Genomic DNA, 27,562 nt, shown 5'->3' with positions numbered 1-27,562 from the left:
TTTTTTTTTTTTTTCCCAAGCATTAAAATAAAACCCCAAAGTAATAAAAATAAGTAGCATTTTCATTTGTTTCTCACGGTGTTTTTATTTTTGAAACAGGGGAAAGGGCCTTCTGTTCAATGGAACATCCTGCTGCTTTATGATTTTATTTCAGAGGGGGCTAGCTCTCTCCGTCTTGCTGTTTTCCTCTGGTTCTCTTTTAATCTAGCCGCCTTGGGATTTGAGTGAAATTGGTTGGGCCAGTTATGGGGAATTGGCACCATGAACTATATGTGTACCCTTGGAGAAAACCTGTTTGCTTAGATCTTTATGCCAAATTGGTAACTGACTCACAGTAAGGAACCCTGGTTGGGGAGGACTTCTGAGATTTCATTATGCCACGGACTTGGGGAATTGATTTGGCTCTGACTTCGTCTCCTTTCTGCTTTGTGAGGCTTGATGCTTCAGAACTTAAGTCCCCCCATGTTAGTCTGTGACCCTGTGGACTCTGGATACTGGCCTCCCTAGCCTGTTGCTGTCCATACCTGGCCCTCAAGGGGTTTAGATCTCTGTGGGAGAGTCTCACACTGAGATGTCGCAAACAGTGTGCTTTTAGTAAGGTGCTATGCGTGGGACAGCTCATTGAGCAGTTTATCATTTTGCTACTTATAATCTTATGTTCTTTGTATGCGTGTGTGTATGTCCACAGATTTTCCAGTCTTTCCAACGTAATATTTTACATGTAAACCTGTGGCGGATTCATTTTGATATTTGGCAAATCTAATACAGTTATGTAAAGTTTAAAAATAAAATAAAATTAAAAAAAAAAAATAAAATAAAATGGGTAACAATGACAAAATTGTTGATTTCAGAATTGTTTGTTTTTTTATGAGAAAAAAGTAAGTGTGCTGTTATATTACTGGATAATTCTAAGAAGTAAAGGTTTTTAAGTATGTGCCAGTGTTCATTTGAAACACTTTAAAAGTAATTTTAAATTCATAGGAAGTTGCAAAATACAGTGCAGAGAAGTTCTGTGTACCCTTCCCCTAGTTCCTCCATTGTCAGTGTCTTGGAAAATTGTCCCACGGTATCAAAACCAGGGATTGACATTTGCAAAGTCCACGGAGCTTATTCAGATTTCACCAGTTTAACACACGCTTATTTGTGTGTATTTGGTTCTGTGTGGTTTCATCATGTGTGTAGATTTGAGTGACCACACAGTCAAGATACAGAACTTTCATCACAAGAATTCCTGCTACTCTTTTATAGCCACACCCTTCCCCTTCACTAACCCTGGAAACCTTGAATTTATTTTCCATCTCTGTAATTTTATTTTATTTAAACAAATTTTTAGAGATTTCATTTTTAAAAATTTTTATTTATTTTTAGCTGCAGTGGGTCTTTGTTGCTGCACGGGCTTTTCTCTAGTTGCGATGAGGCAGGGGCTACTCTCGAGTTACACAGGCTTCTCACTGCAGTGTGTCTCTTGTTGTGGAGCAAGGATTCTGGGGCGCTTGGTCTCAGTGGTTGTGGTGCATGGGCTTAGTTGCTTCATGGCAGGTGGGGTCTTCCTGGACCAGGGATCAAACCATGTCTCCTGCATTGATAGGTGGGTTCTTTATCATGGAGCCACCAGGGAAGGCCTGTAATTTTATTTTTTCATTTTCAGTTTTAACATATATTTTAGTTATGTGTATTTCCTAATGTGTAATTTTAGCAGTAGAGCTGCAAAGGCAAAAAGGTCATGCTTTTCAAGTAAAACGTAGAAAAAAATGTGCTTAAAGAATGTAATCAAGAAAAAGAGGGAAGATGGAGAGGTTAAAAAACTTAAGATTTATGATAAAAATTGGCAAGCAAGAAGTAGGTGTTACCAAAATAAAGAAGTACTTCTGGAAGTAAAGCCTAGTCTATTAGATTATGATATTTCAAGTTTGAAGGAAAATGTGATCTTATGATCTTCCCAGATGTCCAAATAGGAGAAACTAAAACCAGACTTTTCTTAGCTGCTGGTCTTAATGACATGTTTAGAAGTTGGGGATTCAGAGCCAAGCGCTCTGGGTTGATTATTCAGAGCAGAGATGATGCTGAGGACTTGCGGTTGCTGGCAGAGTTCCCTCAATTCTTAGCTTCACCTTTGCCCCCAGACTCCTCTCAGGGAGGCTCGTGCGCACCTGACACCCAAGCACCTACAGGCGTTTTCTTTTAATTTGCCAGGTTGCAATGGCTGCTCCCTCTAAATGGGGTTAAGGAAAAGCACAGCAGCTCCAGAAAGAAGATGGGGAGCATGATGAAACAGGGACAGTGAAGTGCTGATAATCATTTGAATGGAGTTGGGGGGGGGGTACTTGAGAGTTGTTTATACTCTTCACTTTACTCTTGTGTGGTGGACATTTTTTGTATTAAAATTTAAACGAGAAAAAAAATCAAAAAGCAAGAGATTATACTTGAATAAGAAAGTCAGAGCCTTCTGAGGACAGCACATGCCAGGAGCTGACCTTTGAAAATAAAAACAACCCAGTTTTTTTAAGTGTTAAACAGTGATGGACTTACTCTTCTCATTCAGTCTTTCATGCAGGGCCTGCCATGTGCCAGTATGTACCGTTCTAGACGGTGAGCACAGCACTGAACAAAACAGAAACCCCATTCCCCCCACCTTCTAGGAAGCTTTACAATTACGTGCAGTGAATGCAGGATTGAATACAGAGCATATCGGGTGGTGGTAAGTGCTGTGGAGAAAAGAGACCAGCAGAGACGATGTTGGGGTTACACTTCTAAGTGACTGGGGAAGATGTCCCAGAGAAGGTGGCCTTTCTGCAGAGACTGAAAGGAGGGAAGCAGGAAGCTGGACGGGTCTCTGGCAGAGGTGAATCACAGGTGCAAAGGCCTGGAGGTGAGTGCAGCTGTTGTGCTTGAGGACAGCAGGAAGGTCAGAGCTGGCTAGACTGGGGTAGCTGAGTGTCAGCCTCCCAGAGATGTGCATGTGCTTGTCCTCAGAGCCGTGATGTCAATGTGTTACCTTTTGTGGGTAGGGACCTTGGCAGATGTATGTTGAGGATCTTGGCATGGAGTGATCATGGATTAACCAGGTGAGTTCAGTGTAATTGCAAAGCTCCATAGCGGGAAGCAGGAGGTCAGCGAGAAGAGGAGATGCCATGCTTCTGGCTTTGAAAATGGAGGAAGGGGCCCCAAGCCAAGGAATGTAGCTGGCCTCTCAAACCTGTAAGAGGTAAAGAAACAGATTGTCGCTTGAAACCTCCAGAAGGAATGCTACCTGGCTGCCCACACTTTTGTTTTTTACTTATTTATTTTTTGACTGGGCCATGCATCCTGTGGGGTCTTAGTTCCCTGACCAGGTATTGAAACCCTGCCCCCTGCAATGGAAGCATGGAGCTCTCATCACTGGACAGCCAGGGAATTTCCCCAGCACCTTGATTTTAGACTTTTGGCCTCCAGAACTGTCAAGTAAATGCGTGTTATTTTAAGCCATAAGTGTGATAAGTTGTTAGAAGATAAGTTCAGTTCAGTCGCTCAGTCGTGTCCGACTGTTTGTGACCCCATGAATTGCAGCACGCCAGGCCTCCCTGTCCATCACCCACTCCTGGAGTTCACCCAAACTCATGTCCATGGAGTTGGTGATGCCATCCAGCCATCTCACCCTCTGTCGTCCCCTTCTCCTCCTGCCCCCAATCCCTCGCAGCATCAGAGTCTTTTTCCAATGAGTCAACTCTTCTCATGAGGTGGCCAAAGTATTGGAGTTCCAGCTTCAGCATCATTGCTTCCAAAGAAATCCCAGGGCTGATCTCCTTTAGGTTGGACTGGTTGGATCTCCTTGCAGTCCAAGGGACTCTCAAGAATCTTCTCCAACACCACAGTTCAAAAGCATCAATTCTTTGGCGCTCAGCTTTCTTCACAGTCCAACTCTCACATCCATTCATGACCACTGGAAAAACCATAGCCTTGACTAGATGGACCTTTGTTGGCAAATTATAATGTCTCTGCTTTTGAATACACTCTCTAGGTTGGTCATAACTTTCCTTCCAAGGAGTAAGTGTCTTTTAATTTCATGGCTGCAATCACCATCTGCAGTGATTTTGGAGCCCCCCAAAATAAAGTCTGACACTGTTTCCACTGTTTCCCCATCTATTTGCCATGAAGTGATGGGACCAGATGCCATGATCTTCGTTTTCTGAATGTTGAGCTTTAAGCCAACTTTTTCACTCTCCTCTTTCACTTTCATCAAGAGGCTTTTGAGTTCCTCTTCACTTTCTGCCATAAGGGTGGTGTCATCTGCATATCTGAGGTTATTGATGTTTCTCCCGACAGTCTTGATTCCAGGTTGTGCTTCTTCCAGCCCAGCGTTTCTCATGATATACTCTGCATGTAAGTTAAATAAGCAGGGTGACAATATACAACCTTGACGTACTCCTTTTCCTGTTTGGAACCAGTCTGTTGTTCCATGTCCAGTTCTAACTGTTGCTTCTTGACCTGCATATAGGTTTCTCAAGAGGCAGATCAGGTGGTCTGGTATTCCCATCTCTTTCAGAATTTTTCACAGTTTATTGTGATCCACACAGTCCAAGGCTTTGGCATATCAATAAAGCAGAAATAGATGCTTTTCTGGAACTCTCTTGCTTTTTCAATGATCCAGCGAATGTTGGCAATTTGATCTCTGGTTCCTCTGCCTTTTCTAAAACCAGCTTGAACATCTGGAAGTTCACATATTGCTGAAGCCTGGCTTGGAGAATTTTGAGCATCACTTTACTAGCATGTGAGATGAGTGCAATTGTGCGGTAGTTTGAGCATTCTTTGGCATTGCCTTTCTTTGGGATTGGAATGAAAACTGACCTTTTCCAGTCCTGTGGCCACTGCTGAGTTTTCCAAACTTGCTGGCATATTGAGTGCAGCACTTTCACAGCATCATCTTTCAGGATTTGAAATAGCTCCACTGGAATTCCATCACCTCCACTAGCTTTGTTCGTAGTGATGCTTTCTAAGGCCCACTTGATTTCACATTCCAGGATGTCTGGCTCTAGGTGAGTGATCACACCATTGTGATTATGTTGGTCGTGAAGATCTTTTTTGTACAGTTCTTCTGTGTATTCTTGCCACCTCTTCTTAATATCTTTTGCTTCTGTTAGGTCCATACCATTTCTGTCCTTTATCGAGCCCATCTTTGCATGAAATGTTCCCTTGGTATCTGATTTTCATGAAGAGATCTAGTCTTTCCCATTCTGTTGTTCAGTAGGAAACTAATACAGGACTAATACAGTGAGTGGACAGGGCTAAGAGAAGCTGAAAGAAAGAAAGTGAAGTCACTCAGTCGTGTCTGACTCTTTGCAAGCCTGTGGACTGTAGCTTACCAGGCTCCTCTGTCTATGGGATTTTCCAGGCAAGGGTACTGGAGTGGGTTGCCATTTCCTTCTCCAGGGAAGAGAAGCTGAGATGGTCCCAACTGGAAAGGCACTTAATCTCTGGAACTTGAATAAAAGGAATTTGAACTTGGGTTCTGAATGAGATGGGAAGCCATTGAAGCGTTTTAATCCAAGGAGTGATAGGTCTGACCTCTGTGTTAAAAGGGATCATTTGGATTGCCATGTGGAGAATACACTGGGGGACAAGACCTGCAGCAAGGAAATCATTTTGAAGGCTGCTAGGAGCACACAGTGGGGCTTCCCAGGTGGCACCAGTGGCACAGGATCTGCCTGCTGGTGCAGGAGACGCCGGAGTCTCTGGTTTGATCCTTGGGTTGGGAAGATGGCCTGAAGTAAGAAATGGCAACTTACTTCCATACTTTTGCCTGGAAAATATCATGGTTGGAGGAGCTAGAGTCCATGGGGTTGCAAAGAGTTGGACACAACTGAGCACACACATACACACACTCACACACACGCACAAGTGCCCATGATGATTTGGATCAGGACTGGCTGGTGGAAGTGGGCAAATTAGGGTTGCTTATGTGTTGGATGTGGGGAGAGAAAGAAGAGTCAATAGCACTCCAGGGTGTTTGGCCTGAGCAACCAGGGGGTGAGGTTGCCATTACTGATGGAGGGGAAAGTGGTGGGATGAGCAAAGATCAGTGCTTGGATGTAAAGCTGCAGATGAGTTCTGGGCTGCACTCAGGACTGAAGATGTAAATCTGGAAGCTGTCAGCACATGGATGATATTTAAAGCCAGGAAACAACTAGCTCACCAGGGACACAAGTGTAGATGGAGGAGGAGATTGGGGGACTGAGCCTGGTCCACCACAGTGATTAGATAATAAGCAGAATAAGAAGGTAGTACCTGTGAGGTGGGAGGAAAACCCGTCATGCACAGGTTCTGAACCAAGGAAGAGAATTTTACAGGGAGGTGAAGGTGATCCAACGTAATGATGAGCGGTACTGTGAGTCAGTCGAGCGGAGGACTGAGAAGTGACTCCTGGGTTTGGTAGCCGGACATCAGTAGTGTTCTCCCCAGGTAGACTTCATACGTCATTGCTTGACTGGAACAATGACACTTTCCCCTGTTGTGGACCCCACTGGTAACCTTAATCCAGGCAGAGTTAATAAGCTAGTTTTTGAGCCAAGGGCTTTTTTTTTTTTAATGCTACAATTCATAGTGGTGCTATAAAGCAAAATGCTGGAGACACTTTTATTAGCAAATTCTTGCAGCTGAGGCTCACTCAGTGGGACTTTTACTGGGCTGGGCCAGTCCAATCTCAGTGTATTAAAGAAAGACCATTAGGCCTTTGGAAAATGCAGGCTTATAAACTTTCTGGATTTAATGTAACTTAAGAAATCAAAACAATTAGATTTCCTTTTGGTGAGACTCTAAAATTTACTGTGAAAGTTTAGCTAGGTCTTTTTCTTGTTGATTTTTTTCCCCTTTCAGGCTTAAAAGAAATTCTTAAAGCCTGTCATTTTTGCTCTCCTTTAAAGAAGAATAAAAAGGCAACCCTCCCTTTACAGTTTGCTAAAGAAATTGTTGGCATGTTTCTGTGTTTAATACCTAATAGTAAGTACAGTCCTGATCCCTTTTTGGAAGTTATTCTCACTTCTAATCTTTTATAAATCCCTCAAAGAGCTTTACTGTTTGTTATCCAGGGTTTAAACTTTATCCTGAATATTATTTTCTATAAAAGAAGCCCTGTGGTTTGGGGGTTAGTGGTGGGATGATACACCGAAACATCAACTTTTTATTCTTGGGTTTTCATCCCATAACCCTGTTGTACAGATTTCAGATTGTGTTATTTAAGACTACTTAGCATTTTCTTTGAAGCTGATACATATAAAAAAAGTTTTCAGCTCCCAGGTTTTACAAGGTCTGACATATTTGAGAGCTCTTGAAAGTCTCTGAAAGGTTTCTCTGTTCTAAGGTGACTGAACTTTGTACAGTTTAGTTCTGGTAGAACCTCATCTAGAATGTTGAGTTTAACTGGGATATTCTAGTTTGTAATCAGTGAGTGCTGAATTTGGATTCTTCTGAGATGCTGATGATTCACTGGCTCCATCTAACAAAGTGCAGCCTTGTGGCTAATTTTTAAACTCCAGAATTTCAAAGATTACCCCCTGTTCAGGGCTAGTCTTGTGATCCAGCCTAACTCTGAGGGCAGAGACTGGAACTTTTCTTTCTAGCTTCCCCAGCCATGGGGAGGTGGCCCCCAATCTGGGCACATCTCTGGGGTGTTACCTACCTGCAAAAGGTGTCAGTTAGGCAGGTTAAGGTGGAAAGTGGGTGAGAATTGCTGGCCTTAGTGCCTGTTGTGTGGTGAGCGCCCAACATGTGTTTTAATCTATTGACCGATAACACATATCAGCATTCTCTAAGGTGCCTTCTGGAGGGCACTAGGCTTTCGAGACACTCCTTCTTAGAAAAGTCCAGGAGCCAGATATGTTTGAGAAACACAGCTTCCTATATCTCCTCCTTAGAGATAGGCAGCACATGTCAGTCTATTAAAACCTCTGAGAAGTTCCCACAGTCAAGAGTCAGTGTTCTCCAAACTTGTGTGAACGTGGAATCCTTTTGATTTTTATTTATTTGTTAATCTAGCTGTGCTGGGTCTTAATTGCATCACATGGAATTTTCTCTGGTTGTGGAGTATGGGCTTCTCTAGCTGCAGCGTGAGGCCTTAGGTGCCCCTTGGCATGTGGGATCTTAGTTTCCTGACCAGGGATTGAACCCATGTCCTCTGCATTGCAAGGCAGATTTTTAACCACTGGATCATAGGGAGGTCCTGAGAATCCTTTTCTAAAGTTTGGGAGCTGCTATTCTACTGACTATGCTTTGGCAAGTGCTGTGTAGTGTGTAGTGAAATTAATGACTTAGTTACTGTGAATCTCTCATCTGGTAGTTACATTTCATAATTTCTGCAAAGTTTTACCTTTTATAATTTTTACCAAAAAAAAGGACTGATGTATCCCACGGATCAGAGTAAACTGCTCCGTGTTCAGTTTAGTTAGCTCTCTGTGCCTTTGAGAAACCATGAGGGTGTCTGTGTGTTAACCCTTATCTTATACTTTAACCCTGAATTCCAGGAGCCTATGGGAGGAATACTGTGCTCTGAAGCTATTTGAGTTGTTGCCTGCCTTCATCACAGTGGATGTTGGTCTGTCCCTGTCTGTTCTGCTTGATTGACTAGTGCTGAGACTCCCTTTGGCACAGACAGATGGACAGACACCACCCAGTGTCATGGACAGGCTCAGCTGTGGAGCAGACATGCCAAAAATAAAACCATGGTGTTCTCGCTAGTCAGAACTGGGACTCCAGTGTTATTGAGTCATTATCCTATTCTTTATTGCCTGACCACTTGTGATCAGATGAGGGTTTGTTTCCCCGATGCCCTTATGGCTGAGATGGAGAGGTGTGGGATGACAGTGTGGTTACGTGGATTTGTAACTGATGCTGTGGCCATGCCCAGGGTGGGCTGCTTAATGGATCCCCGTTAAGGGGAGGAGGGCTCTAGTGCTTTGCCACGGGCTCTGTCTTCAGCCCCATCCTGGTTGGTTTTTTAAAAATAATTAAGACATGAAGGCCCACAGACTGCATTTTGCAGATGACTTATGTAAAGGAAAAGTAGCATCCATATAATGGATGACAGAATTGAAATACAAAGATGATATAAAATGCTGGGAGTGGGTATGTGTGATGAGCTGGGATTTAAAATGAATAGAAAGTTTAGAAAGCTAAGAATTTAAAACATGATAGTGTGAGAGTAAGAAATGGGGGCTTTTTTTTTCTTTAACTACAGTTGGTGTTTAAGAAGACTGAAGATTGATAAGTACCAAATTGAGATTACTGTTGGGGAGAAACGGATGTGGACTCGGAGAGATACATAGGAGTTTTAAGCTTATTGATAATACTTCTTAAGCAGGGTGGTGTGTCCATGGGTGTTTGTAATATATAACTTTGTCTGCCTTAAATATTTGTTAAAATAAATGGACTCCAGAAGCTCTGGACTATGGGTTCTGCATTGTATCTTTAAGTGAAGTAGCAAATTAGTATCTGCTAAAATCCTTCTGTTCATGGCACTTGAAAGTTGTGTATCTGGGGTATTGTTTAGTCCCGAGTACCACATTTGAAGAGGGACAATGCAGACGGTAAACACGAGGGTACGTTTCAGAGGTAATGAATATGGGAGGTAGTTCTATGACAGTTAGTTGAAGGAAATGTGTAGCGTTTGGACCAGTGAAGAAATGGCTAAGGGGAAACCTGATGGCTGCCCTCAGTCACTTAAGGAACTGTTAGTATGTCTTTTTTGTTCTTCTTTTCTGATACTATTATCTTCTTTTGTGTTAGATGTTTTTCTAGCATACCATTCTAATTCTCTTGTTTCTTGTACCATATTTTGGAGTTATTTTCTTAATGGTTGCCCTGGGGGTTACAGTGAGCCTCATAAAACAATCTAGTTTTGACTAATACCAACTTAATTCCGATTGTACAACCAAAGTGCTCCAGAATAACTATGTTCCCTCTCCTTTCTTAGAATTTGTACACAATAATAGAACAATCTTTATAAGCCCATCAACAGTTTTAGGCTGTGTCTTTTTATTCAGATGGAAGAAAAGGGATGCAAGTAAAAGTACATTTATACTGTCTTTTATATTTACCTTTATAGTGATGTTTACTTGGGAAATAAAGTATGCTATGCTATGCTAAGTCACTTCAGTCGTGTCTGACTCTGTGTGACCCCAGAGACGGCAGCCCACCAGGTTCCCCCGTCCCTGAGATTCTCCAGGCAAGAACACTGGAGTGGGTTGCCATTTCCTTCTCCAATGCATGAAAGTAAAAAGTGAAAGTGAAGTTGCTCAGTCGTGTCCGACTCTTAGCGACCCCATGGACTGCAGCCTACCAGGCTCCTCCGTCCATGGGATTTTCCAGGCAAGAGTACTGGAGTGGGGTGCCATTGCCTTCTCCGAAAATAAAGTATATTTCCTTTCAATTCAGCCTAAAGGACTGCCTTTAGGCCGTCAAAATATTGTATTTAGTATTTCTTGTAGAGCAGATATACCCCAGGTGAATTCTCTTATTTTCTGTTTATCTGGGAATATCTTAATTTCTCCTTTTATTTTTGAAGGATCATTTGCTGGCTGTAGATCTGTTGACTGGCAGCCTGTCTTCAGCGGTTTGAATATGCTGCATGCCACTGCTTTCTGAGTTCCATGATTTCTGAGAAGTGCGGAGTACCTTGTGCATGAGTCTTTTTTCTCTAGATCCTTTCAAGATTCTGTCTCCAGCTTTCCACGGTTTAACTGTGTCTAGGTGTGAGTCTTTTTGAGTTTATTCTTCATGGTGTTTGCTGAGCTTCTTTGCTATGCAGATGAATGTTTTCCCTCAAATTTGGGAGAGTTTTTGGCCTTAATTTCTTCAGGTGTCCTTTCTACTCCTTTTTCTCTTTCCTTCCCCATCTGGGACTCCTATAATGCCTATATTGGTCCACTCAGATGATGTCTCATGGTTCCTGAGGCTCGGTTAATTTTGTTAATTTTTGTTTTTTGATCTTTTTCTTTCTCAGTATGGAAAATCTTAATTGACCTTAAGTTTTCTGATTCTTCTTCTAGCTCAAATCTATTGTTAAGCCCCTTTAGTGATTTTTTGTTTGTTTGTTTCAGTTATTATATTTTTCAACTATAAAACTTCTATTTGGTTCTTAAAAAAATAATTTCTATCTCTTTATCGATATTCTGTACTTTCTGAGACATTGTGTGTATATGTTTATTTCTTTAGATACGCTTTCCTTTAGTATTTTGAACATATTTATAATGGGGTGTTCCACTGCCCAGGTTTTCCTTTTAAGTCTTTCGATCAGCCTCCTTTTAACCCTGGTTGGTAGTGCCCTGTCAGGCAGCTGCACTGTTAAACAGTAGTCCCTTATCTTTTCTGACAAATGCCCTGGATATAGGACAGTTAGATCTAAGTCAGATCGGATGAAGACAAGCCTTGAGAACAGAGCTTTCTAGCAAGCTGCCAGACAGGCCAAACGTGACTGTTTTCTGGGGATGGTGCTTTTGGAGAGCTGTAAACTCATTTGGCCCCCTTGGGAGTTGTTAGACCTCTGGTTTTTACAGCTACTGTAGTTGGAGGCTGTTGGTTTTCAAGGCTACCATGGAGCTGGGGGACGAGAATGGGATTAATGCAGGTGAAAACAACACAAAGGCTGCTGTTCTTACTAGGAGTCAGCCGTTTTCCTTGAATAAATGCTCCTCAGAATATTACAAGCTTGTAGTTAATTTCTGGAGCTCTGGAAAAGTTGATTTTTGACAATTTTTGGCAGTATTCTTGTAGCTTCCTTCGAGGAGCAGATTTTCGGCGATCTTCACTGTGAAGTTAGAAAGTTAACTCGAGCAGCACTTCATCAAGTGAGGCGCCTTTGTGTAATGAGAGTCTGCTGGGCACACGCTGTGTGCTCTCTCTCACTGTGTCTCATGTTCTTTCTTCTTATCTGAGTATTTGATGTCTTGGAGTAGCCCCAAGGGAGTGTTATGGAGCACAGGTTACTGAGAACCACTGGTCATGACTTTATTAGAAGTGAGGCTCAGCCTTTGGGGGGGCAGCAAGCAGAATGTGTTGCAGACCTCATATCATGTGGATCTGCTGCATCAGTGTCTCATTTTGCCAGCAGAGTCCATCCTTTACAATCTGCCCAACTTTGTACAGTAAATCTCATGATGAAGAAAATCCATCATTTCCCAAAGTTAGGCTTGGAAGACAAAGCTCTTAATGGCTAAAATGGCCCTTTCCTCTGGATACTGTTGGGATTTGAAATCCAGTCCAGTTATAGTGTTCATTTCTCTCTTATCGGATCTTATCATAGCTTAATAGCTTGCCTTTTCTGTTGAATGTTTTTTATTTACACACTTAAAATCTGAGTTTTCACACATAAAATGAATTTGAATTTCTCACATGACCAGAAGTTTGGGTTATGGATATTAATTTTATCACAGCTTTTTACTTCAGAGGTCATCAGTGTCTAGCTCTATAAGATGGAAATACAAGTACCTAGTAGTAAAAAGCAGAGATTCTGTTCTGAAAAGCTGTGTGTGATTTTGTATCTGTTAACATGTTAGTGCGTATTTTTTGTCTTTTACATGTTTGTGTATTTTTCTCTTTATATCTTGTATTTACATGTGTATGTATAAAATAATTTAACCAAGTAGTCTAAAATGTGGCATTAGGTTGGTAGTACAGCAATTTTGAAATCTTGAAAGATAAAACTGGAAGCATTTGCTTGTATTTTTTTTGCCTCGGAGGATTTTGTTAATGAGACATTTTATACTGCCATAAACCCAGGGCAGTGATAAAGAAAGGTGTTGATTGATTTTTGGATGACAAGAGATGTCTCTAATTGCAGAACTTGACGTTTGTGTCACTTGGGCTGTTGTAGGTGAGCAAGACATGGAAGGTGATTGCGGAAGACGAGGTGCTGTGGTACAGGCTGTGCCAGCAGGAAGGCCACCTCCCTGAGAGCAGCATCTCCGATTATTCTTGCTGGAAGCTCGTCTTCCAAGAGTGCCGAGCCAAGGAGCACATGTTGAGAACCAACTGGAAGGTAGGCAGTGGCCAGTACCATTACCTGCAGGGGAATTGCCTGCAGGGACCCAGGAATCCAAGCCCGGGATGAAACCCTGAGTCCCTCCAGTTTCAGCCTGAGGCTCACTGCTGAAAGCAGAGAGAAGGGTGTGGTGAGTGTCCCTGCAGCTGACAGTGACTTGCTGACCATTAGAGTATCTGCCCTCATTTCCAGCCACCTATTTGGGAGCATCCTTTGTCCTCCAGGAGAGGAGGTGAGCTTGAGGTGCCAGTCACCTCCCTCTGATGGTTGGGGTGTTTGGAGTGGAGCTCCATGCAGCCTGCTTTCACTGTTCCCTCTTCCCTGGATGGACCAAGAAAGCATCACCTGATTACAAAAGAGGGGCTGAAAGTGCTCTTTCCAGTCAGTGCAAGAGGGAGATTACTAAGCATCTCTAAGCACTGTCTTCCCTTCCCTCACATAACCTATTGGCTTGCTTCCATAACGTTTATCACTTCAAAATCTCTACAGAAATATTAGATCACAGCTATGCATTTGCCCAGTGAAGTGTTTCTGTAGAAATCACTGTCAGGAGCAGTGTAACATGGAGCTGTCTGCGGCATGAGGAGACGCCAGCCTGGTGGCCATTTCTTCCCACCTGGGTGGCTGGATATTCAGGTGGAGGGAAGGGATGGACCTGGATTCTCTCTTCCCCTCCTGTAGAAGTCACCCTAATAGACTTGGAGATGAACAAGCTTTTGCTCATCACTGATGGTGACACACTGCGTCTGTGCACGCCTGCCCCACTCACCTCACAACCTGAGTAGCGACCGTATTCTAGGTCTGGGTGGTGTCACAGTTCCTAGCAAAGTCAGTAAGAACAGTGTTCCTTTAACTTGGCGCTTCTCAGCCCCGGCGCTGGCACCATCTGGGGCCAGATCCTTTTTAGTGAGGGCTGTCCTGAGCGTTGCAGGATCTTCTGCTTCTGCGGCATCTCCAGCCTCTCCCCAGTACAGGCCAGAAAGCATTCCCTTCCTTCCCCCAGCATCACCCCTGGTTGAGAGCCACCCTTCCAAAGAGAATTAGCACAGCTGTCCTTAGACCACAAAGACACCTCCACTAAATAAACGGCCAGCTGCCCCGCCATGTGCCTCCAGACCAGGGGGAGGCCCCTCTTCGCCTTTTGCTTGGTTTGGTCTGTGTGAGGGACATAAGTGAGGGAAGGCTGGGGATAGGGAAGCTGAGGCTCTAACCCGGGCAGGAGGGGCCATAATTGAAGGAACGCTTGAGAGGAGGGCATTCTGTCCAGGAAGGAGGGATGCTTTTGAGAGTTGTGAGCATAAGAGCTGGATTTACTCCATGTACCATGGCTCAAGTTCATAAATGTCAGATCCTAAGGGAGAACACAGCAGCTGAGTTCTTTGTTTGCTCCAGAGACAATGGGCACTTCCCAGGTGGTGCAGTTGGTAACCTGGCAGACTCCACCTGCCAGTGCAGGAGATGCAGGAGACGCAGGTTCAGTTCCTGGGTTGGAAAGATCCCCTGGAGAAGGAAATGACAACCCCCTCCAGTCTTCTTGTCTGGAGAATTCCATGGACAAAGGAGCCTGGTGGGCTACAGTCCATGGGGTCGCAAAAGAGTTGGACACAACTGAGTGTACCCGCCTATATACACCAGGGAGAATGAGGGAGGGAAGCAGGTATGCCCTCCTCATCCAGGGTGAGGGGGCAGAGGTGAAGCTGTTTAACGACCTCAGAGCATCTGGAACTTCATGCCTGTGTACAGATTGCATACAGTTTAACTGAACATCTGTTTACTGTTTTTCTCTAACAAGCACAAAGCCATGTGTTTGGTAAGTGCTCAGTAAGAGGTTGTTGCTTGAATGAACTGGAGTCAGACTGGAGGGAAGCTTCTCTTTGGAGCATCTTGGGCCCACATCCCACACTGTTACCTATAAGGACTACAGAGGTTGAGTGTCAAGTGATGGCTCTTGCATTAACAGTAGTGATTCTGGAATGAAAGGAATCCTGATGAAAACATGAAAGGGAGCAGAGAGCAGGGTGCCTTTCCTGTGGGTGCCTCTGCTTTCCCATCTCTAATGGGAGCTGAGAGTAGCTGCGCTCTCCAGGCTGCAGTAAAAAGAACTGTCTAGTGGTATCTAACGCTCCTCCCACAGGGCTTGGCTGGTGCCTGCAGCTCAGTTAGCCTCGACTTTGGCACACAGATGCTGTGGTTTGCTATCCCTGGTCATCCTCTGGATGGGTCGGGAAGGTGATTTGGTTTGGAATCTCCTAGGTCAGTGTCTCGGAGAAGGCAATGGCACCCCACTCCAGTACTCTTGCCTGGAAAATCCCATGGACGGAGGAGCCTGGTGGGCTGCAGTCCATGGGGTCGCTAAGAGTCAGACACGACTGAGCGATTTCACTTTCACTTTTCACTTTCATGTATTGGAGAAGGAAATGGCAACCCACTCCAGACCTCTTGCCTGGAGAATCCCAGGGACGGGGGAGCCTGGTGGGCTGCCGTCTCTGGGGTCGCACAGAGTCGGACACGACTGAAGCAACTTAGCAGCAGCAGCAGCAGGTCAGTGTCTGGGGAAGCTCAGAAGGGACCCCAGGGTTCTCAGTACTTCACATAGAGGGTGACCTGTGAATGTACAGACTTACCTGGACTTTAGAGCAAAGGTGAAATGGTGTTCCTTTCCCTGGTGTTTGCACGCATTTGTTTCACAGTGGAGTGCTAAGGTCTCTTAATCCCGAATACCAGTGTGGGGCTGGAGCCCAGGACGAAGAGGAAGGCACGTGACAGAACTTAGTGGAGGCCATGAGCGCATAGACCCTCTCCTTTGCTTTCACTCCCTGGTCTCTCAAAAGAGCTTGCTCTTGTCACTTTGGCCATGGTCCTTGCATGGATGACTTTGCAGTCCCTCCCATGTCTCAAACCAGCAGGACAGCCCCACTTGGATGTGTCCAGTTGTGTCCCTCAGCCTTGGACTCATTTCTCGAGTTCAGTGCGATCACCGAGTGGATCATCTGGCACAGCGTCTGGAGTTCAGCTGCTTAATAAATGTTGGTTTTAATGGAGTGAATGTCATCATCTGTCTCCTAATAATAATGTAGATAGTAATAGTAGCTACCATTTATTGGAAACTTGTGTGTGAAGAACTGTGCTTGGCACTTACACTCTTTCTGATCCTTGTGCTGGTACAACAAAGGTGAAGTTATAGATGGCTTGCTATTCTTTTTTTTAAATTTTAGTATTGTTGACTTACAATATTGTGTTTCAGGTGTATAGCAAAGTGATTCAGTTATGTATTTATATTTTTTGATGGCTTGATATTCTTGAATACCTTTATGCATGCTTGCTTTTTGGCTTAACTGTCCCACCCTTCCCAACATCCCACATGTAAATACTTTCTATACCTCCAGATTCCCTTTATTTTAAAAATAATTATTTGTGTATATTTAGAATCAATAAATAATCATGATACAATAAATCAAAAGTCATCAAAGGGCCTATACTGGAAAATACATCTTCCTCTTTGCTGTCTTCACTTACATCAGGAGCTACTGTGTTATGGGTTTTAGGGTTTCCTTTATAAACCATTTCCATGAACCTCTGACCTCTCAATCAGAAATAATGTCTTCTCTCCTTTTTCCCCCTACCCTGATTTTTATTTTGTTGTATATATGTTTTAATTTTATTCTGAGAGCACTTACAAGAGCTGTTACCAGGTAAAATACCATTAACTACTTTATCTCCGCCAACCTGAACTTTTTAAATACACTTGATGTGTTTCTTCACTGGCAGCCTCTGCAGTGAAGTAGTTTACGTCCTGTAAACCCCGAGGGGGTGGGTCAGCGTCTCACAGTCGAGTTCCATGCAGTGTGTGCAGCTCTAGTGCCAGTAGCTTGACATATTGGTTGTCATCTGTGTCCTTTTGAGTCTCTTTAACTGTGGACACAGTCCATGCTGTAGGTGACCCACCATGGGATATAGGTGAGAGCGAAATGCTTTGTCTCCCTGCCATCCCGAGAATAGTATAAACCGCACCCCTTTTCTCATGCAGAATCGCAAAGGCGCCGTGAGTGAGCTGGAGCACATTCCCGACGCAGTTTTATGTGATGTGCATTCTCACGATGGCGTTGTCATTGCTGGGTAAGCAAAAACAGTTTTTCATTTAATACTCTTCATCCTAAGGTCTTTCACTCTTCACAGACCACCCTCTGCGTCTCAGCCACCTTATTCTACCTTTGGGAGCACGTGCCTTCCCACTCACAGCCCACGTGGAGATAAGATGGAGCCCCTGTCTGTGTCCTCCAGTAGTCGAGGGCTCTGGAGTGAGTGGGGTGGGGCGGCTCTGTAATCCATTTGTCTCATATCTTTTGAGCTTTTACATGACTCTTGTGGCATGTTATTATGTTAGATTCTCATTAAGGCCAACAGTTTGTTCTTTATGAAGACATAAAGAACTCAAGAATAGTAAGTGTTGGCAGAAACAGGTCCTATTCTTGATTTCTCATTGTGAAGCCTTCATTCTGAAGACGGGCTGTGGCCACACAGGTAATCTTCCTTCCCTAACACACAGTTCGTATTTGCAGTTAACTTGTCCTGAAATAGGCGTTTTATTACGTATCTGTCTCCATTGCCGAGAAATTTAATTTTAGCTTCTGTGAATTTGGCTTCTATTCCAAAAACCACTTTCATGAATTCTTCATGTTTTATCAGAGAGGTGTTTTTATATGTTTCTTTAATGTATACTAAGGTGGTAATTTTCTTTTTGGATTAACAGTATGTCTTGAACTCGAGTCTCATGTTGTGTGCCTAATGCCACAGAGACCAAGACACTTAAACTTCTGGGTCTGGATTGACTCTGAAGTGAGCCGCCCAAAAGAGGTTTCTCCCTGGATGGACAAACAGAAACCTTGGACTTAACAACATAGTTATAGGAGAGTCTTTTCCTTTGAAAGAAAACTCCTTCAGGAGCATTCCTTGAAGAGTATTGTTTGAATTGAAATTTCAGAGAGTCAGATTATTTTAATATTTTGTGGTTTTGTAGTACCTTTGTAAAAGTATTTTACTTTAAACAGGTTATGCCTTAGGAGCAACACTTTCCTTTAGCTTGTGTTTTCCTGGCCATGATTTCGAGGTTAATGCCCTTCTCGGCAGTGCCATAAAACTGTTACTTTAGAAAAATTAATAGACTAGAAATCTAGAATTCTGTCCATCCAGTTACCAGTGTGGCACTAGGCTTCTGCCCCCATCACTCAAGTGTGGGCCCGAGAGCTCATGCTAGGCAAGGTCCTCTTCACCTGCTAATTCTGAGATTCCTTAGTAACCCCCAGAGGGACTGGGATCATTCTAGCTTACAGGCATCTCCTGGTTAGAGGCCTTTGAGAACAGACTGTTGAGATTGAACTGAAAGTCATAAAAGGAATTGATATAGGGAAGATGACTCTCGAAAGCCAATTATGAATTTCTTATCTGGACGTGGACCTTACAAAAGGCAGCCTGGCCATGAGTCCAGATACCAGTCCTTCTTTTCCTGCCTCTCCATTCCCCTGAGGCCTGCTCAGCATCACAGATTAGGCCAGCACAAAGCACGGCAATGGCAGTTTCGTTAATCGATAAGATGAAACTTGATCCGTGGGTCAGAGAGGCTCCTCACAGCCCCTTTTTCTAAGAGAACCTTATGTTGATGGCCTAGCCTCAGATACTTCAATCTTGCTTGCATATACAGCATCTTGTGTTTATCATTAAAATTTTATCTGGTGGTTACGATGCTTGTTTTCTGGGTCAGATCTTGAATCCCTTTTCATTTGAGAACAGCGGTGTTTGCGGTTACCTCATTCTCAATCAATGTTGTATTCACCAGGCTTTCTGCAGTTATGTATCTCCAAGGAGCTTCTTAAAGAGACAGTGGCTACCCCACCATTTCTTTCTCATTTACTTCCCTTGCATTTTTCCTATTTTTCTTCTTCCCTTCCTTCTTCTCTATTTTTTATGCAAGTGGAATCTGTTCAGAGGCTTAGTTTTATATATCTGCAGGTAACCTATGTTCCATATCTGCATTTAAACTTGTTAATTATATAATTGAGGATTCTGTTGCAGAATCTTTTCCCAGCTTCTCAGTTTTTCAGTCCTCTATGTAGGTGTTCCTGGTTTGGAGTTGCATTGCTTAGACTTAGACTGATGTGTGTTACACGTAAAGGTAGAGTTAACCCAGACTTGGTTCTGCCTTAGTCTTTTTTTCACGCAGAACCAGGGTACCCATTAAATGCTTATTTGCTCATAAACTCGGAGACACTCGAGTCCCTGTCAAGTGAACAGGACGTGGATGCCTCTCACCTGAGGCTTGTTTTCCACCAGAGGAAGCAGACATTATTCTCAAAGCTTTTGATCTTTCCCTCTTGTCCATGAGTGTTTGTTTCCCTTCCTGTCTCATGGATGATAATTTCCAGTTACCTTTTCCTGATGCTTGGAGCCCTTTGAAATTTGTTTCCAACCTTCCGTTTCTCCTCATTACTCTTCCTACGGTACTTTTGGTTTTTCTCCCCCATACTGTTCTAGTTACCTCTGACCATGTCTTTTTAAACTTGAGATGCAATTTACATACCATAAAATTCACCCTTTTAATTGTGTAAGTCAGTGAGTTTTACTACATTCACAAGGTTGTATAACTGTCCACCATTATCTAATTCTTGAACATTTTCATCACCTCCAAAAGAAACCGTCTCCATTTTTTAAGGCTTAGCTCGAGTCCTGCTGCCTCCCACAGCTTCCGTGGCACACTAGCCTATTAACTCTGCCTCCCATGCCAGCATCTCCCCTTCTCATGCCTCCCAGGGAAGTGATTATCTGCAGCGCATGGGGCAGCTAACCACATGGCTTTGAGGCTTCACTGAAACATTTTTGTCTTATGTTGTTATTTTATTTTTAAACTTTATAGTCATGTAAATTCCCAGTTAATTTGTAAGCATCTTTCAAAAGTAGAGGTGTTATGTAATATTTCATTAAGCTCCCTGTAGTACTAATACATTTTTTAATCTGAAGAAGAGTGTTAACACTTAATAGATTCCCTTCCCCCGACCTGTATACTACATGTTACATGAGAAACTGGAGGAATTTCTGATTTCTTTGGTCTGTTCTGATTTCCTAGTTCTTTTCAACTTAGAATCACACAGTTTGAAACCTGGAAGGAACTTTATAGATTCTGTTCTGAAATGCTCCTCCTGCGTGAGGTCATGGAGGCTCCCAAGGTCTGGGGAGTGGGGTTGATATGTGTGCCCTGGTCGCCCCGCTAGGGGGCACGTGAGAGCCCTGACCCTTGCTGCCGTCTCCAGCCCTGGCTCCATGCTCGGATGGCCTGTCTTATCATTATAGTGTCATTTTGTTTTCCTTTATGACATGTATGGACCTTTCTTTTCTGTTAAAAATGAAAACAGCAGTAAGACCATGTTGTCTTTGCAAAACTGTTAGAAAGTGGAGAAGAGAAAGCCGCCTGACTCCCAGCTTGCTAGCATAGCTCCCGTTATGGGTTTTGGTGTGTGCCATTTATGTTTCTGTTTTCAAATGCATGTTACTGGATTTAGGTAGCTGGATTTTTATCTTTTCCAGATGAAGGAATTATTTTAGGGACTTCCCTGGTGGTCCAGTGGTTAAGGTTCTGCACTTCACAGCAGGGAAGCCAGGTTCGATCCCTGGTCAGGGAACTAGGATCCCACATGCTGTATGGTGTGGCCAAAGGAAAAAAAAAATTATCTTAAAATGTCTTCAATAATCCTCAAGTTCTTTCCCATCTAACTTTTTGCCTTGGAGTCTCTAAACCATCCCTCAGACCCGCTCTCCTGAGTGTGCCTTCCCGTTCTTGGTCAGTGCCATAAATAACGAGACTTGGCTCTTGTTGACTGTGCTCCTCTGACAGTGGTGGGGGCCGTGTATGAAGAGTGTGTGTAACTGCAGAGCCTAAAGAACGCCAGTCCCAGCACCCGGGAGACTTCGGGGCAGGCACACACAGAAGGGAGGGCCCCACACACTGTGCTCCCCGAGCCGCCTTGCTGCACCTTTGACTCAGTCTCCTTCTCGGGTCCCCCTCACGCCTCTCTGTGGTGTTGTGTGGCCACCGGCAGTGTGTGCAGCATTCCAGAAGATACCAGAAACAGTTTTTTCTTTGCTGTTGGAAGTCCCTGGGACTGTGACAAAGTATGTGATTCAAGCACAGCCTGTCCTTAGACTTTTTTTTTGCCTGCTAAGATTTCCCATTTCTTTAACCCGAGAGCAACTTGTGCTGAGAAGCCACCGGTCTGTGTGCGTAAGCTACCTTTCTCTTTCTGTCAGAGCTGAGCCTCTGTCTGCATTTCCTCTGTGATCTGGTAGCGTTCCTGAAACGCGGTGAGGTTTAGTGTGTGCCGTCCTTGGGCTTAGAAGGAGATGTTACCTAGAAAGTTGGTTGATAAGTGGTTAGGAAGCGTGGTGGTGGTTTCTTTCTTTTTCTCTTTTTATGGTGAGAGCTCTGAGAATTGTAGAGTGTCTCTCAAATGACATGTTTATCATTGAGGGAAAAGACCAGAAGGGACGAGGCTGTGACAGCGTCCCCGTGCTGTGTTGTGTTGTGAGACCTAGAGAGTCCTCTTTCTCCACAGTCACACTGAGAGTTACGGGTGTTGAAAACAGATGACATCATGAGTTCAGAAAGGTCACATTATAACCTGAGATGCAGGGCTAGGTATACTTTGCCAGAAATATGTTTGCTTTACTGCCATCTAGTGAAGGAGAGCCTCTCAGGTAAAACTCGGAGGAGAAAGTCAGCCAGGGGGCTCGCTGGAGGCCTTGTGCCGGCCATTAAGCTATTAGCTCACCAGAAGCTTTTATCAGATGCCCAGGAGTATACCGTGGTGTGTTTTGCAATAAACTCCCTCCTCACCGTTACTTAAGATTCATAAGTCTGAAGCGTTTCAGTTAGCATAGGAAAGCACACTTTTCTGTTCACATTAGAGGACCATTTTCCCCCTTTCGATTTAAAAAAAGTATCAAGTCCCCTTTTTGTGTCAGGGGTTTTCTCAATACTCCTAAATGCTCCTCCCACCCCTCTTCCATTTTCTACTGTGGTGATCCGCCTTTTTAGGGTCCACTTCCTGTCTGAACTGAGAAGAACGGTGACTGTGTATCCGTGTTTGTCTTCACCCCCAAGTATGGTTGGCGGGAAATCTCTATCCTTGAGCGTCACCAAGTGTTAGCTGTCGCTTCCCTAAGAAGTTCTCTGTTGTCCCATTTGGTCTACACTGATTTTCCCCATCTCCACTCCCTTTGAGGCAAGTAAGACACAGAGCAAAACTGCCTACATGTCTCTAGCAGCCCAAGTGACCTCTGGCTGTTGTTCTGGCTTTTATTATGACTAAAACTCTGTCCACACGACCTGGATAGTCGAAAGGGTTGCCAGTCTTCTGTAAACATGAAGCAACATTTTGAGCTTCTATCCTATATATGTTAAATTGGGTGTCTGAATCTCGGGGTTCACTTTGCCTGTTGACACTTTTCTTGGAATATTATTGTTTATAGCTAAGAACTGTTGGAAAATAGTACTTCAGACGTAGGCATGTGTCTAAGGTAATCTTGAAATGTCTTGCTTTTAGCCATTTTTCCACCACTTTTCCCAATAATTAAAAATGTCCCTTAGTATTGACCACAAACCATGCCGAAATATGGCTTTGATCTGAAGTGGTGTGTATTTGCCCTGAATTCTACAACACTTCTGTTCAGGAGCTGAAGACCTCAAGGTGGTGTTTCTGATATTCTGCTAGCTTCATGTGAATGTATAAAACTAGATAATATAATACCTAGGATTACTTTGAGGCTTTTGAGATGATAGCAGATGCCTTGTAAATACACATTGGTGATAAAAATTGGCTTAGATAAATGTCACTCTGTATTTACATTTACTAAGGACTTGCTTTATCTGTCCCCCTTAAAAAAAAAAAAAAGTCTTGACAGTTTTCCTTTCAACCTTGTGTTATATAGATTTTGTGCTGCTGCTTATTATGATGTTGGACTATTTCCCATAAGGAATCCAATCATTACCCGTTAGGGACCTCTTCTTAAAAATACTTTTTATTTATTTATTTTCTGCTGTGAGGTGTACATGCTCTTCTGGTAAATAAGTCTGAGGTAAGATATTGATAAGAGACCAGAGGAGAGCTTCACATTTCTTATGTCCTTAATGAAGGAGCTCTAGAATATCCTTAATAAATACTGGTGAACTCATGGCTGCATTTACCCATCTCGGGTTCTCCAAGGAATAATGGGAAGGGCCACAGCTACAATAACTCTGCATAATCATCATTGACTCTGACTCTATTGATTGTGATTAACCAAGATGTATGGAAAACAGTTTGAAGTGTGTAGTGCGTGGATCTCATAAGGTCCATTAAGACGTTCATTATTTCTCCATTGATGCATCTTAAGCTGCACTCGATGTTTGCAGCAGTGCCTTTCCACAGAAAGACTGCACTGTGGGATTGAGTTCATTTTGTTAATTGCATAATAACAGCACAGTTGTGTTTCATAGAAAACAGTAAATACTCCTGCTTTCATTGATTTGTAATCTTTGGTATTACTGAAGAAAGTATGGAGTATGTGACTAGTTCTTAAAACCTCTGCATGTTAAGGGCATAAACATTTTTTGAAATGTGGGCACTGCACTTGTAGGGGCCTCGGCCTAATTGCATTGTAGTCTTTAAACCACTTTCATCTTCTAAGTTTAAATCAGATTTGTGAGCATGTACTAAGCACAGAGGAACACTACAGACTCATTCCTTGTTCGGGGGAGGGGTACACCTCCCTTGCTCACAGGCGAAGCGATACAGTCATTGCTGGTCACAGGCCAGTGTGAGAGGCAGGGTAAGGGAAGAGCAGGCGCCGTGACACACGGGAGAGGCACCGGGGTAGGCTCCGAGCCAGGCAGGTTTCTCCTGAGAAGTGACTCCTCAGCTGAGTCTGGAAGGGACAGCGAGGAGTTGTCCAGGCAGAGTGTCACGTGGAGGAAGGATGCTCATGACTTACACACATGCTGCCCCTGCTCACTCCCAAACCAGCGATAGACTTGGGAAGTCCATTACAGTGAGCTGGGCGCAATACAGCTTCAGAATCCTCAGCTCAGGGCCGTAGGCAACCACCACGGACTCATCGGATCTGACACACAGATGAAACCATTCGCTTTCCTGGCCTGAGGCCCGCATAACTAGGCTCCTTTTGGCTGCTGTGAGTACTTGATCAGAAGGAACTTGTGACTTAGTTTTGCAGGTGGCTGTTTGAGCACGGTCCTGTAGAGGGTGAAGTTTTTTAAGACTTTTTTTTTTGTTTTTTATGTGGACCAGTTTTAAAGTTTTTATTGAATTTGTAACAGTATTGCTCCTGTTTTATGGTTTGGCTTTTTTGGCTGTGAGGAGGCATGTGGGATCTTAATCCCCCAACCAGGAATCGAACCCACACTCCATGTATTGCAAAACTTAGTCTCAACCCCTGGACTGCCCAGGAAATCCCGAGGGTGAAGTTTAACCGTTCCACGTGTGGGAGGCACCTTTGCGTTTGCCCAGTCCCGCGCCCCTTGCCAGCACATGGAGCTTTTTCATCGTTGGCCTCTTGACTTCCAGTTGAGCTGTAGTGGTGGAACTGATGAGATAGGGTCAGGGGCAGTGTCCTGCAAGCCTGAGTCAAGAGTATTGAAGAGGGTAAATTCCTTATATTGCACTCAAATGGGAATGGTTCTTAAAAGCCATATTTGTTTCCAAGACATTGTCATTGGAGAAGGCAGTGACTTGCTGGCTAAAGCAGCAGTTAGAGAAAAGCCTGATCCCAGCTGTGCCACTAAAATGTTTCTTGTGACCTTGGCTGAGTCACTTAACCTTATGCCCAGATTCTTAAATGAAAACAATGCCCCTGGTTGTGATGAAGAACCTTGAAAAAATTGTTTTCAGCAAATTAGCACTGGCACCTGGAAGCAAAATGGAACCATCCCCTCCCCCACTTGGCTACTTAGACGGGAAAAAAGGTTAAAGGTGGTTTTTAGCTGTACAACGTTTCTACGTTTTTCTTCAGGTCTCTTGTAGTCTGATAAGTAGTCTGCTTATTGGAAATGTACTAGTTAATGAAAGCTCTTTGGTGGTAAATAATTTGAAATTGGCAATTGCTCTGGCGTGCCGAGCTTGAAAGAGGCTCTTTTCCCATTCTTTCAACAAAAAAAATCAGCTGTGGTCTCTGACCTGTTTATTTGGAGGTAAACTCAACCTTGCCAAGCAGGAGAAAGACTGGGAAAAGCATGCAGCTTCACTGATGCGTGCCGTGGGCTGGGGCAGCCTACCTTGTTTGGAAAAGGCTTCTTTCTTCCTTAGTGTTTCGTTAGTGTTCCTACATCAGCTAATACGTTAGTTGCCATTGTCCTTTGCACAGGCACTAATTAGAGAACCATCAACACTGGGGTCCAGAGGCTCCCTGACAATGCAGCTGCCATAGTGGTGTCTTAATTGCTTGAGTGTAATTGTCATTAGGCAGCCGTAAAGACATCTGGAGCTCTGGAGAAAAATCAGCCCTCGCCCCTTCCAGCTCTGTCCTTCCTTCTCCCGGCCAGTGTTGGGAAGCACTTTGAAACTGCACCGAGAGTATGGTCCAGGTCGTCTGCCCCAGCCAGTGTTTCTTCCTCAGGAAAACGTCCGCTTCTGTAGCACGAGTTCGTGAACGTGGTGCCCGAGCGCTGCTGCCGTGGCTGCTTTCATGTGGTACACTCTAGAGCCTGTTGCTGAGTCATCACGTAGTACCTGCTGAAGCAGGGTATTTATTCTCCGTTCCCATCTTAAAGGAGCACTGAATCTTTTGTATTTGCCTCGTGAGTCTTTTTGCAGCAAAACATTTATGCTGTTATCATGCTCTTTTGCCATAAAGAATGGAGTTGACTTCGATGGATATCTACAGAAAGTTTTATATTTACCGAAATAACGTAATTTACTCTGTGTTTTGTAGAGAGGTTTTAATCAGTCTGGAGGTAAATGGAAGAAGCTCATGCATCTCGATGTGTGTGTTCTGGGTGTGTCACTGACCATTAGCACTGGAAGTGGGACAGCAGAGAGAAGGCGGTGCCACTCAAACCAGTCGGCTGTTACCTGGGGACCCCTTCTCAGCTGCGTGGAAGGCGCTGTGGTGGAGGCTGTGGCACTGTGGTAGGGCCTTCACGGTCCAGTTGAGGACACATGGGACATAGCAGGGAACACCATTTCTTCAGATTCAGGGGCACTAGTGGAGGCAGAGAGGTGTCATGGAGAAGGGGGGGCCTGGGCTAGACCTTTAGACGTTATTAGGCTTGAGTGAGGGCTTCCCTGGTAGCTCAGCTGATAAAGAATCCTCCTGCAATGCAGGAGACCTGGGTTCAATCCCTGGTTTGGGAAGATTCCCTGAAGAAGGAAATGGCAACCCACACCAGTATTCTTGCCTGGAGAATCCCATGGACAGATTCTGGTGGGCTGCAGCCATGGGGTTGAAAAGAGTCGGACACGACAGCGACTCAGCACAACGCAGCACAGGCTTGAGTGAGGTGGGTGGTTCTCAATCTGGGTAGCTCATTGGGAACAGCGTTGTCTGGTCCCGCCCCCGGAGGATGAGATTTCATTGATCTGGTGCGCCCTTGGTTTGGGGAGTTTAAACGCATCCCAAGGGATTCTAATGTGTAGCCAAAGTTGGCCCACCTGGCTGGGTCATAAGGAGGGAAGGGGCTCCAGAAAGGTGGGTAATTGGGAGCCGAGGTGCAGAGGCACCTGTGCTGTGGAAGGCAGTGACCGACCGTCCTGGCTAGAGACTGGCTCCTGCTAAGGAAGAGGAGAAAATGAGGCTGGGAAAGGAGTGAGGTAAGTCTGTGGAGGGATCTCAGTGCCTGGCTGATAGTTAAAGCTTCATTCAGTGTGTTCTTAAGGCCTCAGGATTTACAAAGAGCTCCTTAGGTGTCAAGCACTATTTTAGTTGAGCTGTTCTGATCACTGGATCAACAGCGGGGAGCAGGACCCAGCCCCTGGCCTTAGAAGCTCATGGGTTCATAGAGGAGGTGATCAGTCAGATGACTGCATACACAGCTGCCACCAGAGGAGAGTCCACACTGCTATCCTGGAAGATGGTAGCACCCGTGGTCTGGTATGGAGGGTAGAGGGAGAAAGGGAGAGAGAGCCACGTAGTCAAGTATTTCTGAGGGTTTGGCTGGTGCAGGGCGGCCAAAGGTGAGTGAGGCTCGGGAGTGGGGAGGCCGTTGTGGGGCGGCTGGGGGGTGAAGGGTAGGCCAGGTCCAGAGGCAGCCTGGGAGCGAGGAGAGCAGGAAGGGTGTGGATTGCACGTGTAGTAAGTAGTGTGGTGATGTGTGCATGATGGCAGAGGGCCGTTGAGGAGCCCCCCCAGTTTTGCACTGGTGACCTGGGACGAGTTCTGTCTCTGACAAAATCAAGAACTTGCAATGGGCCAGTTTGGTCATGGGCCAAGTCTTTTTGAGGAGAGCACGTGTTTAATTTTAGGTGAGTGAATTGCAACATGAAGGGGACAACTTCTTGGAAGAAAAGGCAGTCAGGAGCC

The 27,562-nt window shown here is 44.3% G+C and overlaps 1 protein-coding gene across 8 annotated transcripts in view; it reads left to right on the top strand.

The window, feature by feature from the left end:
* Window positions 1-27,562, top strand: part of FBXW8 (F-box and WD repeat domain containing 8) — a 118,455-nt gene that overhangs the window by 23,611 nt on the left and 67,282 nt on the right. For all 8 annotated transcript variants that reach the window (XR_008703627.1, XR_008703628.1, XM_055550788.1 and 5 more), the window contains exons 3-4: window positions 12,839-13,003; window positions 17,034-17,122. Coding sequence is in view for 6 of the 8 variants with exons in the window: in XM_055550788.1 (XP_055406763.1) it covers window positions 12,839-13,003; window positions 17,034-17,122 (254 nt within the window). In the remaining 2 variants the exon portion in view is untranslated. The remainder of the gene's footprint in view (window positions 1-12,838; window positions 13,004-17,033; window positions 17,123-27,562) is intronic.

This window comes from Bubalus kerabau, chromosome 16, assembly GCF_029407905.1.
Source record: "Bubalus kerabau isolate K-KA32 ecotype Philippines breed swamp buffalo chromosome 16, PCC_UOA_SB_1v2, whole genome shotgun sequence".
Taxonomy (NCBI): Eukaryota; Metazoa; Chordata; class Mammalia; order Artiodactyla; family Bovidae; genus Bubalus; species Bubalus kerabau.
This window is presented reverse-complemented; position numbering and strand designations above follow the sequence as displayed.